The sequence below is a fragment of the Ornithodoros turicata genome, chromosome 5 (genome assembly GCF_037126465.1).
Source record: "Ornithodoros turicata isolate Travis chromosome 5, ASM3712646v1, whole genome shotgun sequence".
NCBI lineage: Eukaryota > Metazoa > Arthropoda > Arachnida > Ixodida > Argasidae > Ornithodoros > Ornithodoros turicata.
Genome location: NC_088205.1, coordinates 59,655,160 through 59,670,550, shown reverse-complemented (window position 1 = coordinate 59,670,550; position 15,391 = coordinate 59,655,160). Strand labels below are relative to the sequence as shown.

The window sequence follows — 15,391 nt, the reverse complement described above, 5'->3', positions numbered from 1 at the left end:
CATAATGATCACAAAATAGGCTTCGCCTCCAGTTTTCAACAAATCTAGGGCGAGAACGTTGTCATTCGGGATGATGGTTGGCTAGGAGCGTGCTATGCGGTGAAGTTCATTTTAAGAGTGTACGTCTAAAAGACGTGTAAGTGTACATGCTTAAAAATGAACTTCACCGCATAGCACGCTCCTAGCCAACCATATTCTCGAATGATATCGTTATCTGCCCCGATTTGTTAAAAATGGGAGGCGTATACGCCTTTTTGTGCAATTATGAACAGCATAAGTGTCACAAAAAAGGCGTACGCCTCCCATTTTTAACAAATCGCGGCAGATAACTATATCATTCGAGGTGATGGCTGGCTAGGAGCGTGCTATGCGGTGAAGTTCATTTCTAAGAGTGTAGACTTTGGGGATATTAGACGTCTAACAAAGTAGCTCTATTGCTCCGTATCCGTCCCCTAGCCCGGCTAACGTTACGCTAAAATACAGCGAATAGTCGGATAATTGTAGCACCGACTAAACCAAACGTCTAAAATGGGACAGTACTTATGTATCCACTGAGCCGTCATATACACATGCATTAGTCATGTCTAAAATTATACCTACGTAATCTATACCTAAATTTCCTCTACTAGTGGCCCATGCACTGCACCCTTAAAATGAACTTCACCGCATAGCACGCTCCTAACCACCCATAATCTCGAATGATATCCTTATCTACATGGTTTGTTGAAAACGGGAGGCGTACGCCTTTTTTTGTGACACTTATGCTCTTCGTAACTGTCACAAAAAAAGGCGTACCCTCATGTATTCAACAAATCAGGTCAGATAACGATATCATTCGAAATGATGTTTGGCTAGGAGCGTGCTATGCGGTGGAGTTCATTTTAAGGGTGCAGTGCATGGGCCACTAGTACAGAAATTTAGTGTGGCTCATCCAGGTATATGTCCCTCACGTGCACTTGCAGGTATGTGTGGTTCATGCACAGTATGTCTATACAAAGACACCATGGATGTTGGTACAAAATTTATTTCTGTTAACATACTGGGTAAACATTGACTTCCAAACATGTGGACAAGTTACCGGACATCGTGAGCACTTCCCATCTTTGCACAATGGCATATCAACAAATCTATATGTACTCTTCCAAAGCAGATAGTAATATACATGTACACAAATCGCAGTACTTGTATAACTGGTAGCTGCAAGCAATGCCTCTGTCTTCGGGTCCATGCTCTGATCTTGATTGCTCCAAAGGCAACCAGTACTTTACACACGTGTGGGGTGGTGGACGGCTGTCGGTAGCAGGAAGGAACTTTTCCAAGATACACTAAAAATAGAAAAGACAATATGCCATAACAGTATAAATGCCTGTATGTGAAAATGTTGGATGCAGCTTGTTTACTGCAGAACTGAAATTTATGCAAATTCTTTATTCAGGCACGATGCAAGTGGCAAGTACTTCCCTATCCACGGATCATATTTGGCTTGTGCAGAACCCTTTTGTCTCCCGACTGACAATTCGAAGACGAAACCTTTTTCTATACACATGCACAACACCATGGCAAAATTAGACGCGAGCCATTTGTACACTCGGGAGACAAAGTCCCAGTTTGACTTGAACACTCCTCATATTTCAGGGCGTCTGGTTTGTATTGGAAACATTCGCACAGTTTTAAAATTATCGGTCCAGTAATATTTGCGAATCACTATCTGGTCAAATAAGTTATCAAAGGTATCTTATTCTTGAATGCCATACAAGTTTTGTTGAGCGCAGGTGTCGTCAGTGTATAAAAGGTTTCCCTGAACCGTCCTTTCTGATGCAAGCACAGAACGTTCGTAACTCGCGGATATCGACGGCTCTTTTTTTATCAGTTATCCCAAGTTTCTCGTCAACTGACAAAACCTTTAGTTTTCGGACTGCACTAATTGGAAAGAACCACGGGAAACATATCGCGTGGCTTCCATAGCAAACGCGATTAGATGGATTCCGAATCTGCCAATTATATCATTTCATGTGACGGCGTCAGTAACCAGTAACAACGTACTGTGATGTTGACATTTCCTCCTCTATCCCTCTCCCCTCTTTCCCACTTGGGGGACAATAGTTTTTTGCTTTTGTGCTGCAGATTTTCCTAAATAGAAACTGCAGAATGAAGTGCTTCGTCAAATAGAATGCAGAAATGTGTTGGCCTCCATGAAGAAGTGTGCATGCAACAGAAATCGTACGTTTCGTGTGAGGGTTTTGTTAAATCGAAGTTCACTATATATCAGGTTCAACTATCTTCGAAGTAACAATAACTACCAAATTGCTGATTCCGGTCGACTCGCTCAGGACGGTGCATGTAAACAAAACTTTGATGGAAAGATTATGAAAGCGCTCACTCTGAAGAGCCATAACTTAAGAGATCATTGAAGTGAGAATGCGCAGCTTTTAACCGTGCCTAGCTCACATAACGTTAGAGGTTAATGACTGTGTCTGATACGAAAAGGCACATGCCTTCCCATGCTAAATGTTGTGCCAATGCAAAATGTGAGCAGTTGGCCAGAGGACACACGCTTAAGCAAACCTTAAGACCTGGTTAATCATGTTCTTCCAAGTACATGAACAGTTGTAAAAGATTGTTAAAGCATATCTCAGGATGGAGTAGCACAAAGATACCAATATCTGCCTGCGAATTGAGAACTGTATACACGACCTAAGATTGTAAATCAAACGAGCAACTCCACGCAGTTTGTTAAGAACATCAGACAAATGTGTGCTCCATGACAAGTCAGTATCGAAATAGACACCCAAATATTTTACAGAGGATACAAATTGTAAAGGTACACAAGCACAGGTAGAACAGTGAGGCATGTGCAAATAAACATGTCACAATCAATACGGTTGTGAGGATTGTTGAAACATATTAGCTTTGATTTCGCTGCATTGACTGCGGTACAATTTACAAAGAACTAGTCCACAACATTTTTGGTGTCATCTTGTAAAGATCGAACTGCATCTTGGAGTCACAAATGAGTAGAGGGCAAGAGGGTGTCATCAGCATACTGAAATATTGAAGTGCCCTTCACCACATCTGACAGGCCGTTAACATAGATGTTGAAGGGTATAGGTGCCAAACAGGAACCCCGAGGAACGCGCGTAAGGAGGGCTACGGACTTGCTGTGTTCACCATTAACAATCATTCTTTGTGAACGTCCTTGTAAACAACTATGTAACCAATTAAAGAAAGGGCATCTAAACTCCAGCGAGTAGAATGTTCGCAAAAGACACTCATGATTTATAGAATCAAAAGCTTTTGACAAATCCAAAGAAAGCGCAACAGCTACCAGGTTCATGTCAAGTGCAGAATACAAACAATTTGCAAAATCTTCCAACATACATATAGTACCGCTATTTCGCACAAAACCATACTGCGAAGCGGATAATAGGTCAGTTTTTCCCAGGAAGGTACTGATCATTTTAGGGACATGTTTCTCCATGATTTGAGCAAGGATTGGCAACACAGATATAGGACGATAATTTTCCATGGCGTTGCGTTTCCCACCCTTCTAAAGAGGACGCACCAGCGCCTGCTTGAAAGCGGATGGAACGATACCAGTTTCAAACGAGTTGTTTAATATGAACAGCAGTAGGTGTTTTAACTTATCAAAATGAAGCTTCAGGTCCCTGTTCCTGATGCCATCGATGCCTCATGCCTGGTCCTATATGTTGTCCTTAAATCCAGATATTATAGACCGTAAGTCACTTCCTTACAAGAAAGAACGCATGTATTCAAATTACTAGCTGTGGAAGCGAAATGAGAATTAAATTTGTTATCTAGCTCCTCTGCTGACAGTAGTATGAGGCCTGGGTCAGTAGAGCTCACTCGGCGTCAGGAGGTGCCACCGTCTCGTCTGGGCCCGACTTCACTCGCGAATTTTTTCCGCGCGCGGTATGCGATGCGTGGGCGGAAGGCTGCGCGTGCGCTTATCGTCGCGCATTTTTCAGCCTGGGCCGACTTCGCTCGCAAGTTGGATGTTCTCAGGAACTCTGACACTGGGCTCTGAGCCGCCCCGGCCGGGATCGTCCTGCACTGTTGTACAGCCGTCTCGGAACCGTTTGCACCACTCAAATGCTTTGCTACGGCTAGGTGTATCGTGGCCATACTGAGCCTCAAGTCTTCTGTGAATTTAAGATGACTTTACGCCTTAATTCACGAGAAACTTCATGACAATTCGCTGTTCGACGTGCGCGCTCACCTCGTTGTCGGCCATCTTGTCCAGCACGTGTCTTCTGTTTTGCACAAACTTTGGACCACCATGTGGTGAATGCAGAGGCCTGGCGCGTGTGAAAATGATGAAAAAGGAGTAGCGCGAGCCATTTGTACACTCAGGAGACAATTCAGACCCCTCGTAACAAGTCCAAAATCACTTTCATTAATACCAACAAACTTTACCAAAAATTGAAATATGATTTTTTCTACTAATAAAGTTACTTTCTGATCATTCTTATAACTTCGTCTTACAATCTTCATATTAACCTGTCCTGGTACCGAAACCGAAACTTCCTCAAAACATGTTGTAGCGGCCCGACGACAACGACGAGCATCACCTGTGACTCACCCGCTCACGCTCACCCCTTTTGGATCTCGTTCGGTAAAATCTTCGCTTCTGCCGGCGACTGGTTTCCTGTGCAGTCACTTGTAGCATAGCTCCTACAAATTGGTGACCCTAACGACGCCACTCTCAGACCGGCCGCCGCCTTCAGTCACGCCCAACACGGTGGACACCCCGCCGCCATCTACCGACCCACCGTCGTTTCCAGCCCCCCAGGTAAATGTTGCCGACCTCAAACTCCCGACTTTCTGGCATAACGACCCCACACTGTGGTTCATCCTCTTAGAGGCCGAGTTCGGCAAATGACGCATAGCCAGTCAAGACACCAAATACCACCATGTCCTTACTGCGCTCTCACCAACCGTAATGGCGGAAGTTCGAGACATCGTCATCAACCCGCCATCTTCCAACCCTTATGACAAGCTTAAGGAGCAGCTTATAAAACGGCTGTCTGAGTCACAGCAACAGTGCTTACGTCAGCTGCTGACAACAGAAGAATTGGGAGATCGTACTCCAACGCAGTCGCATGTACCAGCTTCTCGGCGACGAATCATCCGCCTTGGACGAATCGATTTTAAAGGAGCTTTTCCTGCAACGGCTTCCCCAGACCGTAAGGATGAGTCTCTCTGCCTCCGCCTCCGTACCGCTTCGAGAACAGTCCGAATTGGTGGACAGGATCATGGAAGCCACTCCTTCCTTTGTCAATCATATTCCAAATCCTTCTACCCACATCCCCACACCTCCACCTACGCTGGTAGACCCATACTCTGAGTGCGCTTCGCTCCGAGAAGAAGTCCAACGTTTTCGTTCTCTCGTTCGTCTCGACCATCACCTCAGAGCCTTGTCAACCCACCCCTACAGTTTCTACATCCCAACTTCAAGACGAAATTGAATTTCTGACAGCCCAGGTCTCCGCTGTCTCACGGCGGCCTCCATCTACCGGCCACCGCCTGTTCCACCCTTTCCGCCCGCGTTCCCCGTTACCACGCTATCGCTTCCCATCCCGGCGCTGCCCCCAGTTCCAACTGTGCTGGTATCACGCACGTTTTGGCAAAGCGGACACAAAATGCGAAGAGCCCTGCGTTTTCCAGGGAAACGCAGGCACCGGCAACTGGAGGCGACCGCCGTTGCTGGCCAAGCCCCAGGTCGCCTGTTTTTCATTTCAGACCACACCTCCAAATCACAATTCCTTGTCGACACCGGCGCCGCTGTCAGCATCATCCCCGCATCACCATCTCATTGTCGTCATCGTCATTCTGACGGCCCCGCCCTTCAGGCCGCTAGCAAGACCCCAATCGCCACCTACGGCGAGCGTTCACTAAGCCTCGACCTTGGGCTCCGCCGCGTTTTTCGCTCGGTCTTTCTCATCGTCGGTGTATCTCACCCCATCATTGGCGCAGACTTCTTGCGCCACTACAACCACCTCGTCGATATGTGTCACCGTCGCCTCACAGACGGCACCACTACACTCAGCGTGTCGGGAATAGCCACCCGGTTGCCATCGTACCGCTTTAATGTGCTGGTGCCCGACTCCAACTCCCCTTACGCAAGCATTTTAACCGACTTCCCAGAGCTCACGTCACCATCTAATGATCTTCGTTCCGCCAAGCACGGCATTTATCACCACATCGAAACCACAGGACCTCCTGTTTTCGCTCGGCCCAGACGCCTAGCACCGGAGAAGCTAAAGATTGCCCGAGCTGAGTTTGAACACATGTTGGAGCTTAGGATCGTCCGCCAGTCTTCCAGCTCACGGGCGTCTCCTCTCCACATGGTGCCCAAGAAGACGGGAGACTGGAGGCCCTGTGAGCTGGAAGACGGGCGGATGATCCCAAGCTCCAACATGTGTTCAAACTCGGCTTGGGCAATCTTTAGCTTCTCCGGTGCCAGGCGTCTGGGCCGAGCGAAAACAGGAGGTCCTGTGGTTTCGATGTGGTGATAAATGATGTGGTCTTCCAGCTCACGGGCGTCTCCTCTCCACATGGTGCCCAAGAAGACGGGAGACTGGAGGCCCTGTGGGGACTATCGTGCGCTCAATCGCATCACCATCCCGAATCGTTATCCCATACCTCATATCCACGATTTCGCCTCATCACTTCATGGCTGCTCGCTATTTTCCAAGATCGACCTTGTAAAAGCGTATCATCAGATCCCCATGCACCCCGACAGCGTTGCGAAGACCGCCATAACAACACCCTCCCGGACAGAACACTATCTCCTGTGTACGTTCGAAATAGATCCCGACATTAATGTCCCGAAATGAATATCAGATGGACATCTCTGGGAGTTACATGAATGGACGTCCTTAATTTTACATCTGCAGGATGTACTGTAACGGGCGTTTGAAGAATTGTCTGAATAGGGTCCCTGATGGGATGCTGCAGGGAGCATTATCAGAGGAGAGACAGGAACATGGCAAAGTGTGTCGCGTCATGAGTTCGACTTTCGCTGAGCCAGCTAAATGCCTGAAATCAAAAGCAGTAAGAAACACAGACGTTATCGTTGGAGTGAGTTAATACGCCAAGCAGTTCTTCAGTCCAGCGTTATCAGCATGCACAATCACGTTAAAATAAAACACCTCACCCTTTAGTTTGACTCGCAGGCAAACGGGACTCTAGAATTTGTGAAAGCTCGCGAGACAAGCAATATATAGTATCTGATTTCGCTTTGGAAAGGTATGCCACTACCTCTCTAAGTTCATGGTTCTAAGACCTTTTCTTTGCTTTTTAAAACCTCACGCTCAATGTCCGTAACAGAAATACTACATAGAAACAAAGAGGATCATCTGAGAAAGAAAGCTGCAGTGGCCGAAGCTGAAACAAAATTGCAGAAAAAAAACGCCTAGTAGGAGACACGCTGCAACTCAATAAACAGTATCAATAATAATGAGAAAATACCGGGCCCTGAGCAAGCACGCAAGTAAGTACGTGCAACATCCCGGCATCTCCGCATAACTTCCTGTGAGGGCAAACGACAGATATTTGTGGGAAGTCCAAACCATGACCACTCGGAGATGTGGGGGACATCTGTCGGAAAAATGTCTCTCTCCCAGGGAGATACGAATTGCCGGGAAAGGATATCCCCAGGAGCACCACGGGAAATTTTGTTCTGTTTGGGCTTCGGCATGTTTGAATACCAACGGATGCCATTTGGTCCTTGCAATGCTGCTCAGTCATTTCAACGGCTTGTCGACGAAGTCACTCCAGTACTACATTTCTGTTTTGTTTACATCGACGACATATTAGTTGCGAGCACTTCCCCTGAAGAACACCACCAGCACCTCCGCCAGCTTTTCATTCACCTGCAAGAATATGGACTGATCATCAATCCCAGTAAATGCTTGTTTGGCGTTGAAGAGCTGGAATTTCTTGGCCACCTCATCAACAAGAGTGGTATCCAACCTCTGCCACATCGTCTCCAGGCCTTGCAAGATTTTCCGCTACCAGACTCGCCGAAGAAGCTACGTGAATTCATCGGCATGATCAACTTTTATCGTCGTTTCAGTCCACATTTCGCGCACGTCATGCAGCATCTTCACGCCTTATTGCCTCAGAAGCAGTCTCGCTCAGTCAATCTCGTTTGGACAGAATCGGCTCGAGAGGCGTTCCACAATCTCGAGTCCTCTCTCGCCGCAATTGCTCTTCTCACGCTTCCTCTCCCCGGTGCACCAAAAAGTCTCGTCGTGGACGCTTCCTCCGACGCTGTTGGTGCCGTGTTGCAGCAGGAGATCGATGGCGTGTGGACACCACTTGCATTCTTTTTGAAGCCCTTGCGGCCACCGGAGCGCAACTACAGCACCTTCGGCCGCGAGCTGCTGGCTATTTACCTTGCCATACGACATTTCTGGCATTTCCTTGAAGGCCGCATCTTTCACGTGCTCACCGATCACAGGCCTCTCACTCATTCCATCCACTGAAGTAACCCAACGCTCAGTCAACTTGAAATCCGTCAGCTCGCCTTCGTCGCCGAATTCACCACCGACCTCCGGCACATTAGCGGAACCCTCAACGCTGTCGCAGACGCTTTGTAACGCATTCATGTTTCCGCGGCGCTCTCAGTCGGTGAACCGATCGACTTCGACACCATGGCTCAAGCACAAGCCAATGACGCCGAGCTCGCGTCTCTCCGCACCTCGCCTGGTCCCCTCTCTTGGAAGGACGTCGTATTCCCCAACTTGACTACACCACTGTCCTGCGACGTTTCTACTGGCTACCCCCGGCCGTTCGTGCCAAAGGCCTTCCGTTTCCTCGTTTTTAAGGCCCTCCATTTCCCGTCGCATCTAGGCGTTCGCGCCACCCAGCGGCTTGTCACTGCGCGCCTTCCTCTCAACCTGGGTCGCCCGTTTCATCACAACCGACAGAGGATGGCAATTGCGAAGACCTTTAAAGACGTTCTTGCTTCCTCGGCTGGAAACGAATGCGCACAAAGGCATATCATCCTTCGAGCAACAGTCTTGTGGAACGACTCTACCGGCAGATTAAGACCGCTCTGCGTTGCCGCCCCGACCCCAACGCATGGGCCCACGACCTGCACGCCATCATGCTTGGGCTCTGCACAGCCGTGAAAACCGGCTTGCAATGCCCACTGGCAGAGTTAGTCTACGGCACTACCCTTCGTCTTCCTGGCGAATTCTGCCTCTCCCCAACCCACCATCCACCCGTACAATCTTCCCTCGACAACGTCCGGGAGATCTTCCGGCACATTCAGCCCACACCAGCCCGCCTACCCTGCTCCACAAGCCCTTTCATCTTTAGGGATCTCGCTGACTCGTCACACGTCTTTGCACGGACCGACGCCGCCCGCACTCCTCTCCAGCCACCTTACCAGGGCCCATACAAGGTTCTCAACCGAAAGGACCGCCACTTCACCCTGGACTTGAACGGTCGTCAGGAGACTGTTTCTGTGGAGCGGCTCAAGCCCGCCTATCTCGACCCGCATCATATAACCCTTCCGCCTTCCCTCAACGCCCCCACTCACCCTCCGCGACTCAACCCCCCCCCCCCCCCCCCAGCATGGTCCGTTGGACAACACCTCTCGTCTCCAGCGGAGGGAAAGTGGTGTAGCGGACCGACGACAACGACGAGCATCACCTGTGACTCACCCGCTCGCGCTCACCCCTTTTGGATCTCGTTCAGTAAAATCTTCGCTTCTGTCCGCGACTGGTTTCCTGTGCAGTCACATGTAGCATTGCTGCTACAATGTAAACCGGTCCACTTCGAACTGGCACCACTTCACTTCCAGTTGCTACCAGTCCAGCTTGAACTGGTACCAGTACACTTTCCAGTTGCCACCTGCCCAGCTTGAACTGGTACCTGTTCACTTTCCAGTTGCTACCAGTTCAGCTTGAACTGGTACCACCAAGTGCCCAGTTGCCACCAGCCCAGCTTGAACTGGTACCAGTTTACCTTCCACTTGACACCAGTTTTGTACCAGTTGGTTCCAGTTGACCACCAGTTGGTGCGAACTGGGAACGAGCTAGTACGAGTTGACTTCCCAGTTCATTTTTTTCGCCTGGGAGAGAACTGCTCAACGTACGCACTGTTTGCTTGAGGGTCCGTCGTTACACGGTAACGCTCGCAAGGTACATTGATTGAATTGAATTGAATTGAACGATTGAATCTTATTAACACACATTTAGGTCAGTCCCACATCTCCATTGTGTTCGTCACTCATACGCAACCACATTCTGAAGAGAAAGAAAACACTGGTTCGCTGCCTGCTATTGTAGGACCGAAGCTCCCATCACTTTCAGACCACTGTAATCCCCTCAAGACCGTGGCTTTCGGGCACGACCTTGTTCGCCCCCTACCTTTGAGCGTAGTTTAATAAACTCTACCAAATTGTTGGCGCTGTCGAACACTATGACATCATTTGTTTACAAAGAGGAAGAGGTCTGTTCCCTTCATACTTCCTTACAGATTTCTACCCGTCTAAGATTGAACACTGACCGTTGCAGTTTGCGGGCCTCAGCAGACGCCGTTTCCAAACTGGCGCGCCGAGGTCCGAGGAGTTCTTCGCGCTTATTTTCGTCTCATTGCAACACTCTTGCGCAGTCATATTTTCTTTTGCTTGCTTGTAATGATCTTTAACTCTATTCCGACTAGGTTGGTCATGGGGTCAGTGCTAATAAAAATTGAATTAAATAACGTTGAACGTCACGGTTCCAAGGCACACGGTTTGTAGTCGCTCTGTCATGACAGCAGCAAAAACAAACTACTTCCATAATTTTTTCCCAGAGCGCAGGGGCAACGCTGTGTTATAGCCCCTGCGAAAATAGTTGCATAAATTTTTGATGCATGTCTAAATGTGGCCAACATGTGACATGCTTTTAGACGTCTAACAGTAGCAGTGGTGCAGCCAGACCACCAATGTAGGGGAAGCTCGATACAAAAAACTAACCCCCTCCCACAAACACACACAAACGGGTGATCCTGGGTACGCGCACAGACTCATCCTTATGCACACAGCGAGATCAGAGATGAAATTGCAGAATATTTGAACGTTTAATGCGTTTACATATGGGGTGTCATGAGCGCTGCCTCGCGAGTGCACATGGACTAGCAACCACTGTCCTCTAAGTTATGCTGTTCTCGTCAGATGGAGTCAAATCTCATCCACATCGTTCCGTGTGGATCACTCCACTCAGTATTTGTACCCCTGGTGTAGAATAAGTAGCACCCGAACGATAGTGTGTGCTTCCTGTCCCCGCATTTAGCGCCACGCACGGCCTAGAGGAGGTGATCATATTCCATGAGACTATGGGACGCCCGTCTAGCGTGGTTTGCACATGGACTAGCAAGCACTGTCCTTTAAATTCTGTTGTTGTTCGTCAGATGGAGTCAAATCTCATGCACATCGTTCTGTGTGGATTACTCCACTGAGTATTTGTACCCCTGGTGTAGAATAAGTAGTAGCCGAACGATATTGTGTGCTTCCTGTCCCTGCTGTGGCAGGGCAAGTGCTGCGTTGGCTGAGCAAATTCCAAGGTGAGAGCTGGAGTAGCACGGGCTCCAGGGCGGTGTGGGCTATTGTCTATTGTACCGCGACCGTTTCACGGGCAGTGCGCTGGACGGTTGCTGCGGATGAGATACCAGGAAGCTGTCAAGAGAAGTAATATTCAAAGGTAGGTTTGGTGCTGGTGATGTGCATCAGTGTTGGAGCTGCGATATCCGCAGGGGAAGATGAGTACTGACGGTGTGCGCCAGTGGAAAGAGAGGTAAGATGCTGTGTTGGGTGTTGGTGGTGTAGTCCGAGGAACCGGCTAGGGTGCCGTGGCGCCGGCTGCCGCACTACCGAGACCGGTGGGCGAGCGGAAAGCTCTAGTGCTGCGGCAGGACTGATGTGTGGAGATGCCGCAGAGGACCATCATGAAACAGGTGGAAGCCGGGGGCATGAGTCACGGTGGTCTCCCTGCGGGTCACCGGTGGAACGGTTCACGGTGCACGTTGCCCTTGGATAAAAGGTCGCCGGCATGAGCCAGTGTTGACGTTTGGATGGTGGTGTTGGTGCGGTGTAGGCAGGTGTGAGATGTGAGGCGTCGTGAAATGCGTGGTCTTGGGAAGGGTGGAAGCGTCGCTGCTCAGCGATTCCGGCAGTCTGCAGACGGTCTTGAAATTTCGGATGGTAGAAGGGTCGAATTGCGATGGTCTTCCTCTACACGAGTCCCGATCGATGATGATGGAATCTTGTGGATGGCCTGATGGCGTAGCCAGGTGGGCATCGAAGGAAATGATGATGCGCTGGCGCGTGTGATCGTATTGCGCGCCGTCGACGTCCTCGGCCGCCACAACCTGATTCAAGACAGGCTGTCATAACACTGTTATTGTTTTTGTTTGTGGGTTTGCATGCGTGTGTACGTGTCAGAGAGAGGAGAGATCTGCCATAGGAGGGGTGCCGAACCCATTCGTGTCTGAGAGCTCCATTAACCCATGGAGGAACAACACGCGGTCTGCATCCCACGGGTTTGGGGTAGCCTGTCTCTGAGATACGTGCACAACACAGAACTTAAACAACATAAAACGACATATATTTGCGTTACTTAGCGTTGCTCAATCACAGGGTCAGCAACCAATTTTATTTGCTATGTACCGAGGGAACTCTGCACGCCTGACGATGCCCACTTGAGTGCGGCCAACAACGGCAAGCTACCTCGACACCCCCCCCCCCCTTGTTTTTAAATATTGCGTATTGTATTGAAAGTTTTTGCACACTTGGAATCTTAAGGAATGCTTTGATGTGTTTGTTTGTTAGTGGTGAGCGTAATATTGACTTACTCACGTTCATAACAGAAAACACCTGCTCACAGACGTATGTCGACAGCTGTATCGCGACGTAAAGCCACGAATTATTATAATTAGACGTATGTTGTGCCGAACCAACTTCAGCGAAATTGTTCTTATCGGTGCGTCGCATTACAGTTAATTTTTAATGCGGTTCATGCAGTTCATTGATTATTTCAGTTCATTCTATTGCATTTTTAACTTTGAATTTCAATCAGTTCCATTTTTAAATCACCAGGAACGTGGTCTGCGGAAAACTGCGAGCAAAGAAGCTCAGTTTCAGGTCTCCTGAGCTCGAAAAATCTTTGCTCGAATTCACCAAGCCTGCGACTGAACCGGTTCGCTCCAGGTGGTGGTGATGGTGAAAGGGCTTGCCGTTGTCGGCCTCACATATGTGGGCAACGTCACGACTGACGCCCTGGGGAAATGTGCGTCCTGGGCCGACTTCTAGGGGAACTGTGCCGACATATGTCTGAAAGCGACCGAGGAAAACCCAGGAAAAACCCCAGACAGCACAGCCGGCACCGGGATTCGAACCCGGGTACCTCCCAGTCTCGACGTGACATGGCCAGCACGCTAACACTGACACTGAAGGCACCACACCAGTATATTACATATCGGCCAGTAGGGTTTGCTCAGAAGTTTTTGTAGGATTGTACTTGTAATATCAATCAAGTAAAAATCGGAACAGGGGCAGGTTTAGAGAGTCATCGGCGAAGTCGACGACAGTACCCGTGATAGACAAGGAAAGTCCTCTTAATCACAAGATTAAAGGTTGAATATATGATGAAAGGTTGAAAGTTCGACGTTCCCTGTCTCGGTGTGCTGTGTGCTGTTGTCCTGTACCAACCGGCCCGGTTAATCTCTTGGCTGTTACAGGTCAATGGCAACAGACAGACAGGTAAATGGTCACTAACCAACGCTAGATAAACTGCCCGGTACAGAACCCAATCATAATGCCACGACTCTTCATCGAGCTCGGGGGAGTTTATTTATTTATTTTTCATTTTGTATTGCACGCGGGTCACCGCTCCAGCACCAAAACGCCATGGACCGCTCAGCAAGGGGGCTGTTCCCTAATATGACAATGCACACCCGTATAAGTCTCGTAGGCCGCTTTAAAAATATGTCACCTTCGATTTTATGGTCTTCCACATCCCCCATATTCGCCTGACCTTACGGAATTGGTATATCACATCTTTGGCCGCCTCAAGGAGGATGTCGACGGCCGTAAATTTGCATCCGATGATGACGTGAAAGAACCGGTGCACGGGTGGCTGCGCACCTGCAAAAACACTTGGATGCCACACCTGCATTGAAAAGGTGGGGAACTAGGGGGAATATTTATTTTCATTGTTCGTCAATAAATTATTTAGATACTTATAGAACCACCCCTGTATGTTTCACTACTTCCGCTACCGTTAGTGAAACCTTTTCTAAAGTGCCGGTGTCTTTCGTTGGCAAACGGGAACAAAATATATATGTAGTTGTCCGAACGCAGTATAGCATTCCATCTCATCCGGTTTTCGCAGAAAAAGTACAGCATACACAACGAACATTGACGAGTCAACCTGTCGACCTAACTCGACCTGAAGCGTTCAAAGATACACATCCAAGCACCGTCTTGCTCAAATTGCATGGTATGCGAAAAACAGAACGAGATACGGAACACGAAGTGACAAGTTGGTACCATTATTTCAGGCACATTCATGGTGGCGGCTTGGTTCTTTTTGGCGACCTTCGGCATGACCGTGGCACGGCATTACAAGACTGCCTGGAAACCGAAACAAATATGGGGATTGGACATCTGGTTTGTGGTGAGCGTTAATGCGTAGCACGTTCCTTTCCGTAGCGGCCCAAATCCTGGATGGTATACAGCGAACTGTTCTCGTGACGCGCAGTGACAATCTGTCTCTAATGCGCATACAGGTGTAGATCCAGGATCTTTCTAGGGAGGGGGGTCCAGCCATGGACAGTATACTAGACACGTGATCTAGGGTCAGTTAAACACTATGAGAAGACAAAGTGAGGAGGGGGTCAGGACAGCCGGACCCCTCCCCCTCCTCTAGATCCGCCCCTGTTGCATGTAAGCCAGCACAACAAAAATAAGCAGACATTTACAATCAGACGACAGCTGTTTACTGGACTCCATTGTTTGGACAGGGTCAGGCGACTTCGCCTGCAGCTTCCGCAAACCACCGCCAGTGTTGAGTACGCGTTACAAAAAAAGAAAAACTTACACCTCAGTCTGCTTAACCTACAAGCAGCCAGGGAAAGGTCACAGGCTTCGTAAAATGATACTTATAGGAAAAGTGATAACAGATCACTCAGATCAGCCATGCTACTGACCACCACAGATCGCTTATACAGATTGCATTCGAAATGGAGTCTGGTAGCATCAACTCCTTTAACCACACCAATACCAGCGCGTTACTTCCACCACCAATTCGCAAATATTTGCAGCTGGGTAGTTTTAGCCAGTACTTGGAAATTCCTCTTACTCTGGCTTTCCGCACAG

At 48.8% G+C, this 15,391-nt stretch overlaps 1 protein-coding gene across 2 annotated transcripts in view; it reads left to right on the top strand.

Annotated features, from left to right (window-relative positions):
* Positions 1-15,391, top strand: part of LOC135396096 (putative ferric-chelate reductase 1 homolog) — a 60,791-nt gene that overhangs the window by 33,642 nt on the left and 11,758 nt on the right. For both annotated transcript variants that reach the window (XM_064627138.1, XM_064627137.1), the window contains exons 9-10: positions 14,406-14,513; positions 14,575-14,690. In XM_064627138.1, the coding sequence (XP_064483208.1) occupies positions 14,406-14,513; positions 14,575-14,690 (224 nt within the window). The remainder of the gene's footprint in view (positions 1-14,405; positions 14,514-14,574; positions 14,691-15,391) is intronic.